This window comes from Diuraphis noxia, unplaced genomic scaffold, assembly GCF_037042655.1.
Source record: "Diuraphis noxia isolate RWA-SAM2 unplaced genomic scaffold, SU_Dnox_SAM2 contig0002, whole genome shotgun sequence".
Taxonomy (NCBI): domain Eukaryota; kingdom Metazoa; phylum Arthropoda; class Insecta; order Hemiptera; family Aphididae; genus Diuraphis; species Diuraphis noxia.
The window spans coordinates 54,554,859-54,581,529 of record NW_028301712.1 but is presented as its reverse complement, the minus strand read 5'-3'; the positions used below and the strand labels follow the sequence as shown (position 1 = coordinate 54,581,529).

Below are 26,671 nucleotides of genomic sequence, written 5' to 3'. Positions count from 1 at the left end.
AGCTATAAATTTAATACTAAATATTTTTCTAAGTTCCAAAAACACAAACTGCTTCAAAAAGTGACTAAACAATTATGAGAAGTGCCGTTTTCAACTAATATAATTTATTTTTAATGTCTTAACTATAAATGCATACATTTTAAAATTAAAAACAAATACCACATTGATTCAATCTAAATTTACAAAAAACAGCAGATTGCCAGATTATAATTAATAATTGTAAATTACAATTTTTTATAGTATGTATTACTATATAGTAATTATTATATTATGTATAGTAATTGTATTACTCTTTGTTTGTATAAATGTAATATAATAAAACATAAAAAAAAAATACCATAGACAAAATAGATATAAATAAATATAGTATATAATATAATAAATTATCAAAATCAAATTAAATAGTTAATAGCTTAAGCAATCCTGGATTCTTTGAAGAAAATATATTTAAAATATTATCATAATCTATATAAATGTCATTTTCACAAGAGATTTTCATCAAATTTTCCAATCGTTCTCCAGCCATGGTTGAGCGCAGTCTGTTTTTTATTATTTTAAGCTTGGAAAAACTACGTTCAGTAGTTGCACTACCAACTGGTAAAGTTAAAGCAATTTTTACCATTATATATAAGTTTGGAAATACATCTTGAAGTTTATTTTTCCAAAATATGCTGAAAATAATATAAGAGCAAATAATAGATTAGAAATATAATGATAACATTGGAAAATAAGCTTTAGTTGGTATCTAGATATATAACTATTTTCTGTTTTTATTTAATCTTCTAGATAATGGGACACAATACCCCACTAAACATGTTCCTTCAATCCTACCAAATAATAAAAAAAGTTTTTTTAATATTTATAGAAAATCTTATATAATTCATAAAATATACCTTTTACCTACCTATGATCTTAAAATTAATTTAATTCAAAATCATTGAACAATTATATTACTTGAAAATATTTCCTAGGCTGGCATGGTTCATTGATTCATTTTGAGTACTTCCATGGACATACCTTTCACACATACACCTAAAGGCGTGCTCAACAATATTTATCAATCAACATTACCGAGAGTATAATACTAATAACAAATACCTGTATTTACATTAAAATTATTATCGTAAAGTACCGTGGTTTTTTAAAAACATTTCTGTGTTACGTGTATGCCGTAAATTCGGCAGACGCTCCAGACAGAATAATTTCGTTTCGAAAGTAGACGATTTTTACCGTCCCTTTGATGTTGGGCTAGGTTTGAGTCAAGTTCGACGACCGGATTTGTCCCATCGCTAAGAATCTTATGCGCCGCAAGTATACACGCACATACACACACACACTCATACGTATATGTAGATACATGTTCTATCTAATATATGCGTACGCGTGTACTGATGGTTTTCAACGTCTAGGCGTGTCTGCATTTGATGGCGAGGACAGTAGTTGAAACTTTTGAACTTTAGGCGAGAAATAGGGGAACAACTAAAACACGTCGTCGTAACGTGGGCCGAGAAAACTGTAGGTACTATAGAATATATATATTGCATATACGTTACCTATCTAGTGAGTATATTATAGTCGATCAATAACCGTTTTAGAATCACTACCGTGTATATACTTACATACCTATATGGCTATACCTATATATGTACATCGTGTCTTGTTTATTCGTTCGATCATCTATCATTATTATCAAACAAATGCACGCTAATTCACTGCCGATACATACTAGCTAGGTAACTCTGTATATACACACGACAAATTTATTGTAGTTTGGATGTTGAAGCAAATTATAGAGTGCTACATAAACCATACGAATGCTAGAGCAATAATATAAGATAGGAATAATACGTCGAAGGTATTGTTATAGCGATGTCGTGACGAATTTTACGGTCTCAAAACTATGTATAAGTGACTACCTATTTGATTTTTAGATTCTGAGCAGAGCGATTAATGTAGGTATTGATTTTACAATGATATGTTTTATTATTATTATTATTTTTTTTTTTCTTTATGTGACTTGTACACGATAAGTAGTTGAAATAATGCTTCAACTTTGAACTTTAGTATCTTTTTAAACAGAAAAGTAAATCTTGCTAGTGCATTTAGAAAGTTAAAATTTAAAGATTCCAGTAGTTTCCGAAAAGGCCGGAAAAACAAGAAAAAAAAATAAGGATAAACGGGAATTCGTACGCAAAATCAGATTTCTACAAACCGAATTTGGTTTTTGGTGTAACTCTGAAAAAATTAATCTCGAGTTAGGTGTTTAATGTATGATGTATAAAACCATGAGATTTTCAAAATATTTTGACTCATGCTGTTGAACTACATATATAGACATAAGTCTACTTTTTTTTAAGCCATACATTTTTTGATTGGAGTAATTACACTATTTGTAAAAATTATATATTTCATTCATAGAACAGTAATTTATAATAAAATAAAATGACAGCTATGTTAGCATTACCTATATATTTATCAGAATCGTTTTTACTGTGTTTATGTTTTTAATTGTTGATGGTCTGAAAAAATTTAAACAAATATCATACTTTTAGATTCTGAAGGAAGTGATAAATGTATTGATTTTACAATAATGTGTGTTTTTTTTTTTTTTTGTGTCTGTGTACAGCATAACTAGTTGAAATAATGCTTCGATTTCAAACTTTGGGGACCGGTTTCTGATGTAAAAGTGAATATCCTTGATGCATCTTAGAGGTCAAAAGTTAACATTTTCCGACAGTTTTCAAAAAAATTGGGAAAAACAAAAAACAAATGACAGAAAAACGGGAATTTTTACGCAAAACCAGTTTTCGACCAAATCGATTTTTTTATATGGATGTAATTCAAAAACTAATCACTGTAAATACTTGAAATTTTCACCAAATGTTTATGTTAATGTTATCTATATACAGTTAAATTTTTGACTTTTTTTGAGTTATTTATAGACCACTGAAAATTTCGAATTTTTTTTTGAAGTGTCCGTAAAAAAATGTTGGATGACCAAAAAAAGTTTTTGACCTTATCAAAATACTTGAAAATTAACTACAAAGTTTCTCATAAGTTATTCTTACAGTGATTAAAAAATTATAAGAATACATAGGCACAATTTTTTTGTTAGCATTTGAAGTTCAAATATTGACTAAATACGTAAAAATTACGGAAATGTTCAAATTATCTTAGATAGAAATTCATAAATTTTTTTTTTTAAATCCAAGATTTGAAAATTTAATACAAGGCGCCTATCATATTTTTACAATAGCAGTTGAAAAATAAAAGAAATATATATATAATTTTTTTTTGAAGAAATGCATAGTCACATTATTTTTACTAGCATTTAAATTTTAATTATGACAACATACGTAAAAATCACGAAAATTCACAAATTATTATTAAGCTAGAAATTCATAATAAATTATCTTTTTAAATCTAAGATTTGAAAATTTTGAATAATCTATAATATATCCTAGACAGATAAACAGTCTCCGTTCAGATTCGTTTTGCGTATACAATGATACCTATCATTGCATTTACATGTAACCTAGCCTAGTCAGAGGTCCACCCCACCCCCTAATGTACAGCAGAGCGATACCAACTTACCCGTTTTTTTCATTTTAAAAATTATTTAAAATCCTTAATATAAATCGGAAATGCAATTTTATTTTCATTCAAAATATGTAAATACACTTATCCCAACATTATATGTATATAGTAATATACTTTGTATCTACTGAAATGTATATGTATATTATTCCCTACGCAAACATTGTAAATAATATAGGCAGTTAATAACGATCCGCAGTTTGTTATTGTATACAATTTTAGTGTTTAAATTAGGAAACTATCAAATTTGTCTGGGAATTTTGCATAACCCACAATAATGGAAAAACTAAGATACAGTTATCATTATGTGTAGGCACTAGCATTTACATATTTTTATGAAAGACCAGAAGTTTTCAGATGACTAAGCTAAACATATTATTTTGTATTGTAAAACAAAGTATCAACATCTCAAATGTTGTGAGACTTTTACAATGTTTCAAGTTGTTTTGATTTCTCGTTTCGTTTTTTCACGTTTCTCTTTACGTTTACAAATATAAAATTAAGTTTTAAATTTTAACTACAAAATTATTTGCATATTTGAGACTGATTTTATAAAAATTATAACTTAAAACAGTTATAAAAATTGACTAATGCTTATTAAAAACTTATACGTGAACTTATATTAGATTATTAAGCACCAAAATAAGAATTAAATATTTTTAAATTTCTAGAAAATTGGTTTAATAAATATTTGTTAAAAAGATAAAGTTTCTAAATTTAATTTTGAATCACAAAAACCAAATGAAATTAATTTGTGTAAAAAAATCTGGTTTTACGTACACATTCCCGATTTTACTTTATTTTTATCTTTTTTTCCAGGATTGTTTTAAAAAGTTCTACAATGTTAATGTATCATGTGAATTCTTATAAATTTTCGGTGACATAAAAAATTGATTCATTGTTAATGTTTCAGCTCATTAGTCATTACTTTGTTTGATAAAAACATTTCCCCCGGAATACGATCGATCGTTCAGGTTTTCTGAATGGTCAGATGTACATCATCTCGTATATTATTTTTTTAATATGAACTATAAGTACGGATTTTAGGAAGGTTTTTTTTTTTTTTTTGAAACATTGTGGTAAAATCGAAAACGTACAATAATATAATATGATTGAGCTGCGCTGATCGTTAACACTATCGTTCAACATTACGAAAACAACTTCTATATAGATCATATTATTTATATACGACATAAAATATAAATACTGATGTTGTCATTTTTAATGTAAAATTCTGGTTATATGCATACATAAAATTATTACGGATGCGCGTACTAGACATTATTTTCATCTAGAAATTGCAAAATATTAAGGAAAAATTACTTTAAGATATGAATTATAATTAAAAGTAAATAACAATAATATTATGATCTTTTATTATTTATTGTTTTCTATAATTTTATCGGAAATATACTTTGAACTATCCTACAGATGCCTTTTAACAAAAGATATAAAAATTTAGAAAGAAGAATGCTTTTAATATTGTCAACAATTGTATTATTTAATTGATTATTTGAATTAAACACTTCAGTTTTATATGATTTCATGGGAAAATTGAAGAATACATTATATCTCCTTCAGACGGACACAGTAGGTATGGTATAATAAGTATCTAAGATCGCACTTGTAATATATTTTTTGCTGTGGATTGAAAAAGTCGCAGTTGACGTGTTATTTTGAAGTTTGATTTGATTTTAACTTTATTGGTTTTGTATTCTGTTTTCTTTTATTCCAATTTGGACGAACTTTAGATTTAAATATTCATAAATAATATTGATTTGAATTTATAATGTAAAAACGTACACCTATTTTAAAATATATATTTAGACAATTTAACTAGAAAAGGGTGATACTCATAATATTATGTTACGACTTGCGAGTTTTAAATCTATCAATTCAGGTTTACTGTCCATAAAAATGTTAAAAGCATAAAACTGAAATATTTTGATTGCATTAAAATTAATAGCCAAACCATATGGCTCAAAAGCCATGCGTACTAGGACAAATTTATCAAGCCCCAAATCAATAATTTTCAATTTGGATTTTCGTGTGGCGTGAATAATTAATTCACAACCAAGTGCAATTGAATGTCATTCCTGTTTTTGAATATAATAATTTCGTGTTACACGTTCCACTGAAATACTCCGTTAATATAGTTAACTACCTACCTACTAATATAGTGATATAAGGTTTTTATTCTATAATTATAAATCATTACCACGTAGATAATTGCTCATTCATATTATTCCTGAAAAGAGGATATTGTATACATTTCGTGTTGTTTCTGTCTTACAAATGCGTAACGTAACAAATCTACTTACTAGGTACAGCCGGTTTATGTTATGGTCTATGTTCCATTATTTTATTCGCAGAGGTGGTCGAATTACAGAAAAAATAAATAATTGAGGGTAGCGATTTTAAAAATGACGAAAACCTCCACGCTACACACAATATGTGGGTACAGCATAATCTTAATGTTTTCAACTCTCAGCGGAATTTCTTCTGTCGTGTTCAAAAACGGTGATAGTCAAATAGAATAGAAGAATGTAAAGACCATCTTCCGTTCTCTGAGATTTGCGTATGGGTACGTATGTATATTAAAACAAACTTCGAGTCTCAGTACGATCTCGTGACGCCAAAAAACGGGCCGTTCCATTTTCCTCCAAAAACGAGATACCATTTTCCTCCAATGACCATTTTCCTCCATAAAAAAAAGGGTTGGTTTCCATTTTCCTCCACATTATTTTCGACTAAAGTTGTGTCAAAGACGTATATACTCCATACGGGCATATATACGCTGAAATGTACTATAATTTAAAAAAAATATAATAATATATTCAATTCATTTTTATTTTTATTAACTATTTTATTATTTTATTATTTTATTTATATTGAACATAATACCTGACAATTTTTTTTTTTTTTTTGCTATGTATAAATTATTTATAGGTACCTATTAACTATTTTATTATTTTATTTATATTAAACATAATGACCTGACAAAAATATTTTTTTTTCTATGCTATAAATAAATTATTTATATTACCTACTTTATTATTTATTGGAGGAAAATGGAAAGTGGAGGAAAAAGGTCAAGAATTATTTTTTATTTTTTTGGAGGAAAATGGTCAGTGGAGGAAAACGGTATCTCGCTTTTGGAGGAAAATGGATACGGCCCAAAAAACACCATCAAAACATTATCAAATATTTAAATTTTAGAATACAACAGTGAATTTGTTTCTTATTGCCAGGTTCTCCTCGAACGGGTTGTAGGAGGTCAGCTAAATGATATATGTACATTGTACGTATATATTATATAGTGCACTGCAGCGGAGGGGTAACTATTTGTGGTGTTTTGTGGTGGTTTGTGGTGGTGGGGGTGTTTTGTGGCGGAAGGGTGGTTTTCGGCGAAAAGGGTCGCGGGTTTTCGTAGGGACAGGCCGTCGACGCGACGGCGTATAAAGTGCGCCGCCGTCGCGCGGCGCGCGTTCCTTTGGGCGACTACACACACTGCCACTATCCGCGCGTACGCACACCACCGGTCGACCGAGTCCATCTCGTTCATGCCATTCAGTCGCACAACTGTTGCTCGACCGACCGGCGTGTTCGTACCCCTACCCCGCAGTGTACGATCGCCGAAGTCGTCGTTGACCATCTCGTCAGTGTATAAAAACTATTTTCGTCGTAGATCGTTGCAGAACAATATTATAATTTAAAATTAAATCCCTCATATTCGCCGGTGCAGTGTCGTCGTCGTTTTATATTTCATCGCGTCCGAATTCCACTTATCACCCCACTCCCTCAGCCGGTCTACTATCAGGTTCGTCGTCTAGATGTGTGTGCGTTTTTCCAGTGCGTGATTCGTTCGTAAACATTTTTTTTTTTTTAAATTATAAATCACATGCGAGACGGACTTCACCGACGTGATTTTATAAGGCGTCACGATGATACGATCGACGATTGGTGATGAGACGACCGCTGATGCCACGATTACGACCACGACCATGGTTATTGTTTTCGCAGTGTACGCGAATCGGACAATGCCGAGATCTCACTGAACCCGTCGCGACGTTCGAGTGCTCAACGTAGATTCACACACATTCGTAGTTGTTATTGGTATATTATTATATTATTGGACTGACACACAGTATTATCGTCTGTAGACATTACAAGATGGCTCGATATTTTCTTTTGACGACTTTTTTACTGTACAACTTTCATTTTATTAAAATAATTATGATTATATACGACACGATACTAATTAGATACCTAGATAGATATTAATGGGGTATATTATGTACAAGTTCTTCGTCAGCGATTTTCGTAATTTATTGTTATAATTAATCATCGAGCTATAATTAAATCGGTTGATAGGATTTTTCTGAATTACTTAAACATACATTTCTGTTGTCTAAATTATATATATATATCTATCCGAAGGTTTCTTGAAAATGCACGTGTTTATAATGGTAAATACATATTCATGAACTTGTGATAACTCATACTATATGATTCACTTTCTACATTCTGATTAAAAATTACTTAAAAATGATAGATTTAGTTAAAGCGCTTACGTATTATCATGAATAATGCATTTAATAATATACTACTAATAAAATTGTGGTTTACAAAGAAAATACTATCATTAATATTCAGTGTAGTTGACGAATCGTGCGACGATTATGATGTGTTTATATATTATGACAGTGAAGACATTTTGATAATTTTTTTTTTCATAACGAACCATTATGTGTAACATAGTATAATAGAAACTTTATGATGTAGAATATATTATATTATACCACGTTGGAAAAATTTTTAAAACATTTTTCACTGCAGTTTTATTCAATATTTGATATTCAGTTTAATAAAATATATTTTTATTTAACTTATTCACCTTATGATAAATTATTTTACATTTCTTTACTTGCTAAAATTGTAATGAATCGTTTCAAGTTAGCATCTAATTATCAAATGTAACTTTCATAAATTTCAGAATTCGGTATATTCCCTTGCGCATTTGTTTTACTTATTTTTTTGGCTAGTAGGTACATATGTCTTCCATATAATTGCAAGAAAGAACATAATAATAACAATAATAAAAATTGTCAGTTTTAGTGAGTAGGTAATTATATTTGTTAGTGAATTGTGGATACATGGCATTAGACACATAATTGGTGTAATAATAGACTTACCTATACTGAAATATGAGACATTTCTAATGTTTTAACTTATTTTTGTAAATTTTTCCACTGCTGTAATGTTGAATTACAGTACAGGTAGTTTTCGTAATATTATTCTATGAATTCCAAAAATAAAACACACGTACTTTTACAGCTGGTCCTTTAAAAAAATAACATATCATAACGTGCTGCAATGCAATATGCAGTAAGAGTAGGTAATGTATTTCTTCTCGAGTGTTTTTATGTCATTAGTTATTTAAGAACATTAGTTTCCTTGGATTAAATCAACAGTATTTTTGTTTATTGCATACAATACGCACGGTACAAAAATATCATATTTCTAACAAAAACTATGATAATATATTGTAATTTTTTTTCTAAACTCATAAACCAAATAGTCCCACTAATACACAAAGTCCGAATATATTCGTTTGATAAAAATATTAACCGTTTTTAAAGAAATTATTTCGATGTTTAAATTAATAAACTTAGTAAACATATTGTAAATAATTGTGTTTGTACTTTAAATTATATTATATTTTTAAATTTGAATAAAATCTAAAACCTTAACAATGAGTAATGATTTTTATAAATTACTCATGCATACTTCATAAACAATTTTATGTTTGAATTTCAAATTTTTTTGTTGAGGTTAGAGCAATTTATAATATATTGATTTTTTTCGTTTGAATTTTAATCTACTTATATGAATCATGTGGAATGTAATGTATTTTTTGGTGAGCTATAAAATACTAGTATTGTATTCTTATTGGTAGCCAGTAAGTTTACTGCCCATTCGTTAATAACATATTCAATTATTATTCAGTATACCATTAAATTACAAAGTTAAATCGCATTATTTAATTCCAACCAACTTTGATAAGTGATTAAACGATTATTAATGATGCGAACTACAAACTAAATGGACTACTAATTATTGTGTTGCAATATTATGTTGACCTACCTTTGGTTAATATAAAATGAACTAAATACATATTAAACAAGTTATATTATTGCTATGGCTAGTATTGTAATACCAATCACAAAATAGAATATGCATTCTAATATTTCTAAAATTCAATTTTTTGATTGTAACCCATGATATTAAAACCAACATTTTAACATTTCGATAAATTTTATTTTAAATTTTTTATGTTCTTTTATTAATCACTTAAAAAATATTTCTTAATTTATATACCTATCAGTTCGAAAACAATTTATTAAGTACCTACCTGACTACTTTATAGTAAGTATATGTAAATTTATGTCACTGTCTAGTTTGCTAATGACCTATATATTCCTTCATTCAAATCAAAAGAAATATTAATATTAATTAAACTCATAATAAAATTAAGATAATTTCATTATTATTAATATTTTTTACTACTAATGCAATATTAATATAAACTAACATAACCATTCTATTATTATTAAAAATTAAACAAAGAAAAAACAAATAAAACGTAAATCTCATATATTTTTAATTTTTAAATAAATATGGATTAGTGGATTGCCTATGCAATAGAGAATAATATATTTTATTATGAAGACATTATTGAAGGATATGCAATTAATATAATATATAAAACAAGACAAAGAGAGGAAAGAAATGTATTTTAATTTAAGTTTATAAAGGAAATAATTAATACAATGTAATTCACTAAATGTATCAAATATAAATATTACAAAGTTATTACTAAATTATATAACTATATACAATTAATTATTTTTTAGTAATAGTTCAATTATCTAACTATACAATAGCTATATATTTATAGCTATAGCTCATTCTTATTTATTTGAAATTTTATTTATTCACTAGATAGGTAAAGACAATTTCATGTTTACAAGTAAAATGTATTTTATTTTTGTTAGTCGAATTTTTTTTTTTATATTGTTACATAAATTATCTTTATTTAGTTCCTTTGTCGAACGACTTAATACATTTCCGATTATTATTGGTACGAAATTGTCACAATATATTACTATTTCAATTTGTTTGGTACATTCGTTACAGTTATGTAGACGTATTTAAATTAAATGAAGCTTGCATATCATTAAACAAGTATTACTCAAAATATCACCTCGCCTACGACATATTTAAACGTGTGTTCTAGCTGCTTTTAGAAGAACATTATTCATAGATATCTATTGAAGACCAGGCTATTTATTACCAGCCTGTGGAATCTCAGAACCCTGGTTCTCTTCGGTGTAATTAATGTTTCACAGCGTCACATTAATTGACCCTGCTCAAATCTTAGCGTCCATTTTGATCCTATAATTTTCCCAAAATAAATGTCAGTTTTGTGCACTTGAAGTTCTCAACAGACTAATTTATATTCTACTCAAAGAACAGCATATTATTTTTATACATAACTTCTGAATTATTTTTATTTACCTATTAAATTATTAAGTTATTTTAAAAATTATAAAAATTCTATACTTTCAAACCATTTGTTATAAAATCGTTGTATGGATAAATTTAAAAAACTTTTTATGCTTTTCTTGGATATTTACTGATATTTATATTTACAGATTATTAACTATTTGAGTTATTATTTTTAATTTTAAATGCTATTCGTTGTATATAAGTACGATATTGATACGATTTTATTCAGAAAGTATTTAAACTGTTATGTTAATACTGAAAACGATGAAATATCTCTAGTACCATTTTGATTAGTGTATAAACCTTATTTTAATCTTGGTGCAATGAAGAAACACAAAAACGGTTATTGATATCGTTATATTATGTTAACAATAATATTGTTTTTAAATGCATTTTCCGCTGTTTTTCATATTAAATGTACATTTACGTCATTCAAACCTGATACATTCTAACTAATCAATTTAAAATATAAAAATGATTAAAATTTTCAAATATATATAATCTTTAAATATAAATACAATATACTCGTATTATATAGTAAAAATATAATATTAAAATTAAATTTTCTCGTGTACAATATGGTAAATATGTATTATTTGTGAATTATATGTAAATGCTATAATTTATAAAATGCATTAACGAACGAAAGAAGAGACTGATTTTTAAATTATGTTAGAATATAACAATAGAGCTTCTCTTTAAATCAACCTAAAGAATATTTGAAATTTATCTCTTATTTTCGTTTATTTATTTTTTCATCTTCTAATAGTACTTTAGCAAATTAACTACTATATAAAAATAATATTCATCGAGATATCCATTAAAAAAATGATGAGAAATAACATTGAAAACTTGAAAACATACAAGAAAACTTATATCTGTAAGATCCTATTTTAATATCTACTTACAATACCAAATTTATGATTAATATAGAATTAAAATGTAATATGTATGAATTCGTGTATTTAGTCATTTAAAAAAACCTACCGTAAAATAATATGAAAGTGAAATAGTGATACTTAAATTCTTAAATACCTATAAAAATACTTAAAATTTATAATTTATAGTAAACAAGTCAAATACTTTCTTAAAGGTTATTAAAAGTACGCAATCGTAGGTTATCATATTCAATATTTCGTATAATATTGTTTACGCATTCAAAAATAATTTTTAAAATAATATAAGTGTCATAGAAGGTATGATAAAAAATGATCGTTATGTGTCGACACATGAGAAAAAAAATCGCTAGTTATGGATTCATTATAAAAGAACAATATATTTGTAAAGAATTGAAATATATATATTATATATTATAACATTGGGATGTGTTAATACTTGATAATGCGTATATTTATAAGAATAGGTATGTACAATCAATGTTTAGACCTATTGTCTTTTGACCTAAAATCCTGTATTAGAATCATATAGGTACGTGCTTTGAATTATTTATTTTAGAACTTATTTCTGACATCTTTAAATATTAAGCTTTGTGTTAATAGTTCCATCGAAAAATATTTTTAGTCTACTTCGTATATATTTTATTATTTTAAAGCTTTAATAAAGTAATACCTATTATAATAATGTAAGTCAAACTAAGGTAAAGTACCAAATTATGGCTTGGTGATGCGCGGTCGTACGCTTAATGCGCAATAATGGAAATGCACTGACCATACGTACCAGCCGCACTTGCTAGCTACCGGATGGGGGACCACCCGGGATTTTTAGCAACATATCCTTGCCACACATATACAAACACGTGTTACAACCCTTGAACCCTACCCACTTAAAAACCTACAAACAAATACACAAAAATAACTCCTACCATACCACGGGTTCCCCTTACAAAAAAAAAAAGAAAAAAAAGTACTCAATTAAATCTTAATCTAACATAATAATTAGTAATACAAAATTAAATACATATATTTTTGTGTTTTATGTAATAATTTGTTCATGATAGGTACCTTATTATTTTTGAAATTCCGAGTTATCTTATTGATGAGAAATAACGGAACATTTATTAATTTTTGTCATTATGTATTTTTAACATTTTAAAACATAAAAGTTTAAACAATGTCTATTGAATATTCAACGTGTACTTGTGATAGTCATAACACTTATAACCTTGGGCCATATTTTATTTATTTAAAGAGCGTTATTCAGTTTAACCAGTGAGAAGCGATAACAGCACTAAATGAAAACAAAATTACAAAAGATAAAAAACTTTTTACTTAACATATTACTATAATGGCCTTTGTCAGTGTTTCGAGTTTTCTTTGAAATATAATTTTCTAAAGGTATAAGAACATTTTTCTTCAGAAAATGTACATTTTTTTTTTTTTTTTTTGAGAACGAGAGAAGCTGTAATAAAACATTTTATTAGTTGAAATATTGATAGACTACATATTATTATAATTTTGGTAGAAAAGTAGAAATCTAATGTGCTAGTCATATAAATTTAGCTAGTTATAATTAGAGCTTAGTTGTAAAGATGATGAAAAAATCAACTCAATCGATTTACATAATCTGACAATCCATATTTTTACTATTAAAATATGGCTGCAGGATATGGTTATTTATTGTGGCTTTTGAAGTTTATTGTTCAGACAAAGTTAAATACATAAGATTTCCATTTTTATTAATTGTTTATTGAACTAGGACAATAACATTGATTTTAAATAAAAACTACAGAATAAAATAGGTAAAATTGGTAAGATTTCACATTGTATTGAACATAAAATATAGAATAAATATTGCTTTTTTCGTTTGATAACCAAACTCTTTATGATTTCAAAAAAGATTTCCATTTAAAATCAACCTTCTTTCTTTGAAGTTATGTTTAAAATTTTAATTTTTAATTTAACTAACAGGAAATAAGTTGACTTTGTTTAATCAAAATATTATATATATTCTGACAGAAGCAATTTATTTAAGTTAGTGGCTTATTAAAATAATTTTTTTTTCAAATAACGTAATATATATGTTTTTCTAAGTCCATATCCTATAACAAGGCATAATCTTTCTAAAGAAATAGTCGTATAAAAAGAGTATAATTTTGGTTGACAGGTATTTATATGACTTGTGTGAATTATAATTTAACGTTATAAATATTCAACAAATAGTTATCGAAAAATATAATTTAATAATCACTGAAAGATTAAAATATTGCTTTTCTATCAGTTTAACTTAAGTTTGTATATTGATCTAAAGACAAAAATATTTGAATAGGGACCTATATGAAAAAAAACTTAACATAATAATATTAGGTATATTGGAATTTATGTGCGCGGGTGTACTGCTCCATTCATCAATTATAAACTAGAAATATGTTAATAATTACTTGAAGTCCGGACACATGTGGTTTATCAAAATATGCGCTTGGATGATACTAATATATATATCATTATTGTGGCTTGGACCGAGAGCATTCTGAGTACTCTGTAATATTTGGCCATTTGATGGGTCTATACTGTCTAGGTCACATGCTGAATTTCATTCCAGAAATATTCTTTAAATTAAAGCTTTAACGTGGACCATACTTTTAAATTTTCATCATGTAAATATGCGTAAATTTTACTGAACTGTAAATATTGAACACTTAATTAAACCGAAAAACTTATCCCACTATTGGACAGTACCAAACGATTCGGTTTTAATTTTTCTAGATTATAAAAAAACTCATAAATTCATATTAGTATTAATAATAATAGCTAACATTGTTTTAATATTTTATCTATATTATTTCAATGAAAATATAGTTAATGGAATATAAATGCTGGATCTAATAATGAGAGACTTTGCAATATACAAAATTGATTATGTACGATATGCATTCTATATTTATAGTTAAGTGGTAAATGGTTAGTAAAACTATTGCAACCAAAATACTAGTTTTATTACCATTCTTGCGATATGCAATATATATTTATTATCTAAACTCAAATTGTGATCAATTTAACTCGATCATAGACTATCATAATATCCATAATATATATATCGATTGATCTTGCTGAGGCGTAAATCGATAAAGCTCTTAGTTCAGCATCTGTCGAACGGAGAATGGTTAAGAAAAAATTATTTTTCCGTCCACCTTCTTAGATATTATGTTTACGAAAATTGTGCGTAAAATAGTTTATGAATTATGTGAACATTATATGTCAAAGATTGGGAGAACCTAATTCTGAACAATTTGATCAACCAATAAATGTTGTACAGTACAAAAGTCGTAAATTATAAAAAAAAGGAAATCATATCGAGCTAGACGGTTGCCACGATCAAAAACCGATAAAGGCAAATTTTGAAATTTAACTAGATTTAATTAAGTTAGGTCAATGTAATTGTGTGATAATAAGTCAAAAAATAGTATATTTAACTCAGTTAAAAATATTTGAGTTCATTTTTTTAATTACCACGTGTTTCTGTATCACACATGGTAATTGGTGCAACATTGATTTTTCGTTTTGAATAGTAGCCTACTATTTTTTCTTAGAATATTTGTAAAATGTCTGTTTAATTTGAAGTGGTATAGGAAATGGCACATTATTTTATGTCTTCTAAAATTGAAATACGTAGGAATTTGCTTATATCTAACCAAAACAATTTAATATAGTGTAAATAAACAGAAAACAATCGAATTGATTTTTTATATTTACCGCAGCTACATTATGGTAAATACCAGTTAAATTAGAATATTATAATTATTATTTTTTCTAATTCACCGAAATTAGCGTCTAAACTAAGTCCTTACAGTGTACATTCGTCGATATTCACATTTAGATACAATTGTACATAGGTTCAAAGAATATTATGCCTACCCATATTAAGGTTCACGGTCGTGGTAAACCAATGCGAGACGACCATCATAAATTGTCGTGATGGTAACGTATGGTTGTTGATATTAGGTTTGACGGAAAATAAACTTATATTTCCGGATTTGCGACGCGCGTCGCGGATCACGCGGGTATACGGATGGTTGTGCTCTGACGTTTCCGCAGTCGCCCGACTCGCACCGCTTCCGGCTCAGCCTCAGCCACTGCAAACGTTGTCTCAGTAGCCACTATTGCCACCGACACTGAATCCGACGCTGACACTGAAGCTGACATGACGTCACACAATGTCACCCACAGACCGTGAGTGCGGCGGCCAGGCGTACCGCGCTCAGAAAACCATGTGCACGGCGGCCACCGGATGTTGGCGTGGCCGTTTTGTGTCGACATGAACCGCGCCGAAGAGGTGCAGCTGTTCCGCAAGTCCAGGGAAGTGTCACTGAGAAGCAACGGCAGTGGAACAGGAAACGGGGGGGCGGGCGGATCGCCCGTCATCAACAGGGTCGCTTCCACCGAACTGAAACAGCTACAACAACAGCATCAGCAACGGCCACGCGTTGGATGTGCGGGAGGCGCCGGTGGAGTCGGTGGCGGCGGTGGTGGTGGCCAGCCGCAAGAGGACGGTGGCACCAACGACGAGCGGCATCGGCAACAGCGGTTTGACGGCGGCAAGCAGGAAGCCGCACCTGACCAACAGGTCCGGCCGCCGCACCACCACAGGCGGATGCCCAGGTTCGGCGAGGCGCACCACCGGCGGGTGCCCACGCCGCTAAAGAAGCGCCGGCAGCCGCGTGAGGACTTTGCCGACCCGCCGACGCCGAGCAGCGACGCCGACGATGCGGCCATTGTCGAGGTGGTAACCGCCGGCGGCGATGCCAAACCGCCCGCTCCGCCCGGCGTCCCCGACCCGTATTACCCCATTTACCTGCCCATCGATCAGGCGTTCAAGGCCAAGTACGTGTTCCACCAGCGGAAGGGCAAGACGTTCCAAGAGAAGGTCTACGTGTTCCTCGAACACCCGTGCGGATGGATCTGCTTCATTTACCACTTCGCTGTGTAAGTACAAACGTGCGTCAGCGCTTCACATTATGTTAAATAGACCACAGATGTATTATACGTAATAACATTGTAATAGATTATAAGATACAATATAAGAGGGTTTATAATGAACAATCTACAATGAAATAAAACTATCACACATAATAATTCTATATAAAGATATAATTTATTTTGTTTTTTTTTTTAAAAATTATTATTAGCGAATAGTTATAACGAAAACTGATATACCTACGAGAATATACTTGTGCACAAAATTCTACCTAAAATCATGTGTCACATAAATTTAAATAGTGTTTTATGTTTTAAAAACTCGTATATTTGGTGAATATCACCATCATGCTATTTAATAACTAGTTTTCCCATTAATGTGTTGTATAGATTACAACGCTTTTTTTTTTTGTTGCATTTTTAACACCTTCCAGCACCAAATATAACAATAATAGTACATACAAGATTTTAAATTAAGACTTGACCATCCAACATAATGCTGTGTATGATGATTTTTTTGTTGTTATAACTAAGTTAGTTGATAAATATAAAAACTCAAAATGTTTAAAAATCAATTCTGAAACATAATTCCATCATTCTAGATTCTTATCTGTTAGGTAAATAATAATAATAAATTAACATAGTACATTTTTTACACTAAACTGATGAAAAATGTTGAAAACAATAAGACAAACAAAATAATATTATAATACTGATAGAGAAAATTAATATCAACATTTACAAGTTTAGTGTTGATTTAGTGCATGCTATCATAGGTAACAAATTTTACAGTTTTTTAAACAATTTTTTTATGAATAAAACACAAAAATCATTTACGTAATATAAGTATATTAATATAGAATAATTTCTAAGGAGACCTTATGAAAAGAAACTGATGTTTTTTGAAAGAAAAATTCTTTTTTAGACCTATGAGCAAGGGAAGAAAATGAGTTATAGGGAATTTTCCGAAAACCAAAAAATATTGGACCTAATCAGGAATCAAAGATTATAGTAAGCTGGATATGTGTGGTGAAGCCGCAATCAACTCTTACGCATGGTTATGAATGAAAATCCAATAGGAAAATTCCTAATTGGGAGATCGTTGAAGATAGGAAGATTTAATTAAAAAATATGTAAAATCACTAAATGAAAGACCAGACTAGAAAACAAGTGCACCTAATTGGGATGGTTGGAGGAGGGATATTGTTTATCGAGATAGTCTTACTGACTGATAAACTTTAAAAAGAAGCATAAATTAAGTAACTATAACGGACATAAATGTATAATTATATAAAACTACTAAGTTGTATCATTTTTAAATTTATTTTTATATTAATTAGAAATCAATTTCCATAACAATAATTAGTTAATTACATTTGATAGTTTGTTTTATCATGGGTAAAATATTCTTGTTTTAGAATAATTAAAAGTTGATTTTGAAGTAGATTCTTTAAGTTTCTTATAAATCACTTGTAAATCACTTGGATAAAATTATATTGGTCATTTCATTTTCCATCAATATATTTTATATTGAATAAATAATAACTATGTACCTAATTACTATATTATTATTATTAATAACTATATATTTATTTATCTATGATGCAAATGTTTAATGAGAGTATGCGTTTTGCTGTGTATATTATATTTTATATTGAGAGTTACAAATTAAAATTTTTCGTACACTAACTGTGTTATCATTTCAATCGTTTACTTGGAAAAATCTTTAAACATAAAAATAATAAGTCCTGTACAACCAATTATAACATTGATCACACAAAAATGTAAATAATCATTTGACCTAAATTCCACTTTTAGACGTACTTGTATTTGAAACGCAAATATCTTGTCAAGCATTAACAACGAGGTGAACAAAATGTATGCGAAAATGTATTTCAATGAATTTGTTTGATTATTATAGCTTCATGTTCGTTCAATAGACAGAATAACCCATAAAAATCTATCGGATGTCTTCTGAAACTTCAGTAATTGAAATTTGGTCATAAACGAATAAACGATTGTGAACCATTTGGTTTTATATACTATTGTTATGAACTATCTGAATGGTCAAACATTTATTACGTTATTCACGATGTTAACCAAATCCTTATTAAAACTTAAACTTGGTTCAACTCAATAAGCTCGGGTTGATTTTATTTTATAGATTTTGTTAAAAGTTTACGAAACAATAACGCATTGTTTATCATTAGTAAATTAATTCAAAATTGTAAATACATACTTGCACCCAACGTCCGATTAGTTTAAATATACTCTTGTTAGTTAGTTGCCGATTTTAGTACTAGTAATATTTAAGTGTATAGCATACAATAATATGCTCATACGTTTATATAATTTAAATGATAGTCTTGTGAAACAATTAATATGTATGATGTAAAATAGTACTATAATAATGTATATAAAAAACGTTGAAGTAAAAATAGAAAAACTATAGAAATTATTAAAAAAAAATTACATTATATCATACATTATACATATTGATTACATTTTTGAAACTTATGAAATACAAATAGTATTTATAATAATGACAACATAAGAATTATTGTAAGTAATTCGATCAAATATCAAAAATATCATTCTTATGTATGAATATCGAAAAATATCTTTTATAAAAAAAATAAATAAAAATACTAAACTAAATTAATTTCATTTAATTTTGTTTATAATTCTTCTGTTGTACCTATAGGTCAAGGTTGGGAAATATGGAATATACTAGCATGACGATTTTGAATTAAAAATGGCAATGTTGAGTTTTCTGGAGATGATAGAACATATTCTATAGCTATGTAATTTAGAGATAATTTAATTCTGTGAATGTGAAGGGGAGGTTCTCCGGAAATGGATAAAATACTTGGAATTGGACTATTTCAAAATGTTACGGTTGCTACTCTTAGGTCATTGTTATGAATTATATCAATCGCTTTTAAAATATTGGAGTTGGCATTGTTATAATATATTGATCCGTAGTCTAATTTTGATCTAACTAGAGATCTATATAAGTTAGTTAAGACAATACTTTTTTCGCCCCATTCAGCATGGCATAATGTTTTTAGGATAGTAAGTTATACTTTTGATTGCTCTGGTTTTAGTTTCGACTATATAAGTTTTCTAGGCGAGTTAGCTATCAAAAATCAGACCTAAGATTTTTATGCAGTTCACAGAAGGCAAAAGAGTGTTTCCTAAAAATAATTTTGGTGATGAATTTTGATTTTTTTCTTATTGAAAAACATGATACATTTAGTTTTTTCGGGTGAGGAGATAAAATCTGAGTGGAAATACCACTTCGACAGAATTTTTAGGCAATTTCGAAAAAGACAATGTTTAAGGGGAACCTTGGAGGACTCCGTTTTCAAGTACACATTTTTGTGAAATATAGTAATTTATCGTATTTTAACTTGGAAAGAACGTTAATTTAGAAAACTTACTAGAAATTAATGCAACTGCTTATTGATATTCCATTTGCTCAGTATATTCAAAACTCTATGGTGCGATTGATGCCAAACTGTGTCGTATACTCGTATGATTATTGAAGGTCTAAGCTAACGAGAATCATGGTTTTGTTTCTCGACAAACGATTCGAGTATTTCTTTTTTAATTTGGACATGACAGTCTGTTGTGGAGTGAAATTTCCTAAACCTATGTTGGTTTGGAAATAATAGATTAATTCTTTGTACATACCAATTAAGCCTGTTGTAGACTATTATTTCGAGTGTTCTACGTGGTTGTTGGGTTACACAATACCGAAATAGAACGGTATCCTGAAGCTTATTTTTTTCTTGATTTTGTTTTTTTTTTTTTTTGGAATAATCCCCATCAATGCTAGAATTTTTCCACATCGTTAGAATATTTCCGGACAACCAAACATTATTATACACTAGAGGAGTTGATTTTTACCTTTAGTTGAGAGGTTTTGGATAAATGAGAACGGAATTTTGTCAGGTCTACAACTATTAAAATTTCCTAGTAAACTAGAGATAAGTTCTGACATTGTAGTAGGTTCATTGATAATCATTAAACATTGGTTTAATGTTGCTAAATAATCTGGTAAGCTGATAATTTCTTGAGTTTTTTTAAATTTCAAAGAGTCAGGATTTAAACTAGAATTGCTACTGTTGGAGAAAAAAAACTGGTCTATTACATTGGTTATCTCTAGAATATCGGTTAGCACCGTTTGTACTAGGTCGATGGCAGAAAGATATCCATTACTTGAGCTAACTCTTGTAGGTTAGATATTGTTTAGTAAGTTGAGGTTGTTGTTGCTGTAGAGTATTTGTTCGATTAATGTTCCTCGATGGTCTAAGTTATATTAAAGACTGTGGTTGTTGAAGTCTCCTAAAAGAAAATAAGATGTGGGCAGTTAATTAATGTTTTGAATATTTCAATGATCGAAATCTTAAGAAATGGGTAAATATATATTGCAAATAGTAATTGGATTTTTGGTTAATACGTCGAGCACTTCTAAATTTGTATTAATGGAAATTCCTTCTGAGTCATAACTTGAATTGATATGCGTTGCCATCCTACCACTAGTTTTACCTTCATTAGTCAGATTTATATAATATGTTGTGTAGTTTTTTAGGGAGCCGACTTTGTTGTTAATAAAAATTGTTTTTTGTAAAAATATTGAGATCGGATTGTATTTGTTTAATAATAAACATTACAATCAGTTTCATTTTTAGGTTTCAGTTTCATCAATAAGATTAATTTGGTCAGGTACATTTTTACATTGACTGAAAGTAACCCGTTTGATGACAATTAAAGCAGGTTATGGTATAATCAGTAATGAAAATTCTGAACATGGTGATCTTTACAGTTACTCCGATTGAGTTTGGTACTTTGAAAACACTATACTGGTTAGTATATACTTGTCTTTTGAAGCTTAGTATATGTGAAAATTGTTCTGTTGAAAATCTAGCTTTCGTGAGAGAAGTTTTGGAAGTAGTTTAATTCCTAGTTCATGTAACGCATTTAATATAAGTTGATTAGGAATTGTAGGATAAACATTTGATAGAATGATTCTTTTGGAAGCGTTTATAAGTGAATAAGAATTTCAATTTAATTGACTTGAATTGAGGAATGGGTTTTAAGAAGATTCTCCATGACAGCATGGCTGTTGAAAAAAACGCAAAACCTATTATTTGAAATACGTAATACAAATTGTATGTTTTCTGCGGGTGTAATTTTACTGATTGCAGTGATATATTTGATTTGTTTGATGTTTTTAATAGAATTCAATTATTTAAATACAATTGCTTAGTTCATTTTCGGTAATGTAACACTAGAGACTAACTCTGCAAAAGTGGTATTATTACGTATGAGCTGGGAAAAAATTCCTGTATTGTTCATATAGTTAGTTGAAATAGACTTATCACCCATTTTGGGTATGAAGATATTACTTAATTGGCGTAATTAATGCAATAATGATAATCATATTACCTGTACGCTAGAAAGTTGTGTTACTGCAGCTATAAATGCGGTACAATGCGAAGCACACGTGTTGCACGGTCGGGCGATGAACACAAACTACTTTTAAATACTATTTAATGCATAATTATGTTTCTTGTTGTTTAGTTGTGTTTAATATATATAAGACTGAAATTTTTAAAGCTGCGTTTAGAAATTATCGTGTTGATCATTATTCTTGTTTTATTTCGATTTTTCGATTTTAATACTAGATATTTTAAGAATGAATAATGTAAAAAGTATTATCTATTCGTTATTGTCAAAATTTACTTAAAATATTAAAATCAAAAATGTATGCAACTATGATTTTATATTCTAACAAAAATTAAAATTATATTAATCGTTAAATGAACAAAGCTATTTACGCCACTATATTAACAATAGTGGCTACTGCTTTTTAATAATACTGTAAAGAAGAAATGTTAAGTGAATATCTTAAAATATTATATTATAGAAATATTCTAAGATTTAAATTAAACTATAATGCTATAATACGAAAGTGATTATTGAGTACCTAAATTGGAGTTTGATGATAAATAATATGATAAATACATTTTTGCACTTTAAATTTTGCTAAAGAATTTAAATTAAATTAGACAATTATTGAAAACAGCAAAATGTTGATACCTATACCGTGATGAATTTAGTTGTATTAAAATTTTACTTTGTCATCCAAAAAATATACGCAACCGCGTTTAAAAAAATTAAATTTTACGCTCATTCGGTTTGTACTATAATTTCAACTACTATAAGTTAACGCGGCGTCTTATATAGGCAATTTCGCTACATTGACGTAACGTGTTTGATAATATTTATGAATGCTGTGGCCTGTAAAAATGTAGACATTGGATAATACCCATTAGATAAAAATTCAAGTTTTTAAACATAATAATAATGTTTATAATAGGTCTATTGTGTGGCTTGATGAGTCGCGGGCGTACGTTCAATCTGCGGAAATGCATTGAGCATAGGTACTTACCTGCCACAGTTGCTAGTTCACGGATGGTCACTCATCCATGATTTTCAGCAATATATTCTTGCCACACATACACAAATACGTATTACAAACTACCGAATTAAAAATCTACAAATAAATACACAAAACAACCTCTACCACATCACCCCACACCCAATGTTGCTGTAAAAAAAAAAAATACTCTATACTATAGAGGTACTAGGACAACAATCGTTTAACTATAATTTATTTTAATAGAGTTAGGTATATTTTATTTTTAGTCGATTTTATAGTATAATACTGTAAATATAAATATTAGTGAATCACAATGATTCACATTATCTGTGATATATATCACATTATATTAACATTAATCTGTTAATATTTTGTAATTTTTTTAATTTAATGAAAAGGCTTAAATAAAATATATTTAGAGTTTTATAAAAAACCATTAATAGTAGGGTTGTTATCCTTATAGGAGGTAAACACATTTTAATAAATCAGAAACTACTTTATCAAATTTTTAAATGTATGGTGTAATTTGAAAAAAGGATTATGTAGTTCTGTTGTTTTATATTTCCGCAGTATATAAATCTTTAATAGTATAAAAATCTAAATATTCATAAATATGATGTAATATACATTAAAAGACTGAAAGTCATAACTATAAAATGGTTTGTGAGTCACGCTTTATGTTATCTAGCTATCTATTTATCTATTAACATACACACATACATAGTGCGTTATAATTATTAACTGAAAAGTCGGTAACCTTAGCTTATGATGCAGTATGAATGCTTTAATGTAATATATGATTAACAGCCTTCCTTTCAACATGATATTTAACAAAAAGTTTAAAAATAATTACTGAGAGATATTCAAATTAATTAACGCAGTGCATATTTTGTTTATCAAAGCAAAACGAAGATTTATCTAAATTTATCCAATACTTCCTACTTAGAACTTAAAAAAAAAATCATATTTTAATATAAAAATTCTATAAAATAAAAATATTTAATATTTAATTTAAATAATTGATTTTATTACTTAGAATTATTTTGTATGTTATACCTATATTAATTTTTAAATAAATTTAATGTCAGGATTTATATTGAGCTAATAGTTTTGATCAATACTGATCTACTAGTTTTGATCTACGAAACAAATTAATTTTCTAAAATAAAACCTGACTGAATTACATTTCATTATGAACATGACGTAAAAGCTAAGTAAATTGCTTTTATTTTCGATTGTCAGATGCAGTCAGCAAATCAATTCGTCGTGAGTCACAAAAGATCTCGTGGTAGGCTACTATATAAAATCTAAACACATTAAAATGTGTATTTGACCTTAACATTTTCAATTCTAAATCAATTTTATCGTAGTCTAAACTGTTGTTAGTAGATTGTTAATTTAATCAAATTAGTCCATGAAGTATATTGTTATCCCATTAGTATTGTAAAAGTTAGTTTCAGTGGAATTGGTAAATGTCGAATGAATTAAAATATCATTATGTTAGAGGATAACCTAATGGTTTGTCGTATAATTGGTTTAGTATTGAACCAAGTGTTTTGGTTATTTTTGTATATAATTTGAAGTTTTATACATTTTAATATTACGAACAAAATGCGTGACAATATTACAAAGCCGAAAAATTCTTCATTATATCCCAATAAGATTGTTATCTAGATTTTGTATAAAACTAAATAGGATTAAAATAAAAGAGATTATTTACTCAATGTTTGATTTACAGTATACTATCCTAACCAATTTGGTCAAGTGATGTTCAGTTAACTAGGTACTCGATAAGTTTTGTTTTATTTGGACTGATTAAAATTATTGATCAGTGTATATTTAAATGTTGTATTTTTGTCTTATTAAAAATAAACATGTTGTGCTCTTTTGATAACGAAGTACGTTGGTATGTGTAACAAATTGTTATGTTACACCCCTATTATCTATATTAAAACTAGTTCCAGCTGAGAATATGATAGTATATAATATATTATATATGTATATTGTATATATACATACTAATCTAACAAACGCTGGTCACTGCACTTTAGAGAAATCCATATTACAAACAATCCGTACTTACCCATTATTGGGTAGAAATAAACACAGAGCGATAACAGTTAATCATATTTTGCATGTATGAACCAGAAACTAATGAGACTCTCTACAATCAGAAACCAGTAACTCACTTAGCCAATGAACAACAGTCATAGCTAAGGAGAATACGCTTATAATATATAAATCCTTAGTTCATTTCACGATAATAGTTAAACGACTTTGGAAAAACTATAACAAATATCTAGATTTTTAAACATAATTTATGAAAACTTGAAATTTTCATTCAAATTACTTTTATTATTTATAATCAAAAATCCAACTTGTATACAATGTGAAAACAGTACCTACAATATATCGCAATCCACGTAATATCTTCGTCGTACAAAATAGGAAATCAATAAATCATGTAAAATCCTTCAAATAAACATTCACCAACTCTAATTATCTCTCACAGACAGGAAGAAATATGGCATGTAGATTCTACTAGCAATATTAATATAAATACAATAGTCACTTCTTCAAACATCTTCGAATTGTAAACTTCAACTTATCAAACCATTGAAAAGAAAAGAAGACGATTTAGAATGAAATGTGTAGTATAAGAATGGTCTCATAAACATTTAACTAGACGCTCCACACAGCCCTCCTATGCAACACGCTATCTTTCTCCGACGATGACGCAATTCACCAATAACTAGGCCAAAAAAAAAAAAAAAAAAATACCGGAGGAAAACGTGACCTAGAATCTAAATTGCCAATCAATTGCTGAGTCACTATCTACAAATATTCTTTACCAGGGCTGTCGACCATGATCATAGTTACACTATCGATTTATAACACTCCATTTTGGAATTGCTTCCAAAGTTCCATTAGAATTGTTTATTAAAGTCCGTATTCACGCTGATTTCCCCATCTACAATTGTAAATCATCAGTCTCAATACTACTATTGTACTACTATTGTATTGTATAGATTTTCCCGGACCATCACCCATGCTGACAACCGATGTGGATACCATCAGCGGATGTCAACGACTATCTGTTCTATCAAATTTTATTTATTGTTGAAAATGATTAAACCAATAAAACAAATTGATTACTAGTGCCTATAAGGTTTTAAATATA

The 26,671-nt window shown here is 28.4% G+C and overlaps 1 protein-coding gene across 2 annotated transcripts in view; it reads left to right on the top strand.

Annotated features, from left to right (window-relative positions):
- The window catches only part of KCNQ (KCNQ potassium channel), a 280,998-nt gene that overhangs the window by 151,703 nt on the left and 102,624 nt on the right, over positions 1-26,671 (top strand). Inside the window, exons 1-2 of one of the 2 annotated variants that reach the window (XM_089219917.1) lie at positions 7,145-7,713; positions 16,068-17,048. The exons of the other annotated variant lie outside the window; for it this stretch is intronic. Coding sequence (XP_089076043.1) covers positions 16,354-17,048 — 695 coding nt within the window. The 5' untranslated portion in view covers positions 7,145-7,713; positions 16,068-16,353. Of the gene's footprint in view, positions 1-7,144; positions 7,714-16,067; positions 17,049-26,671 lie in introns of those variants that run through there. 2 annotated transcript variants of the gene reach the window in all.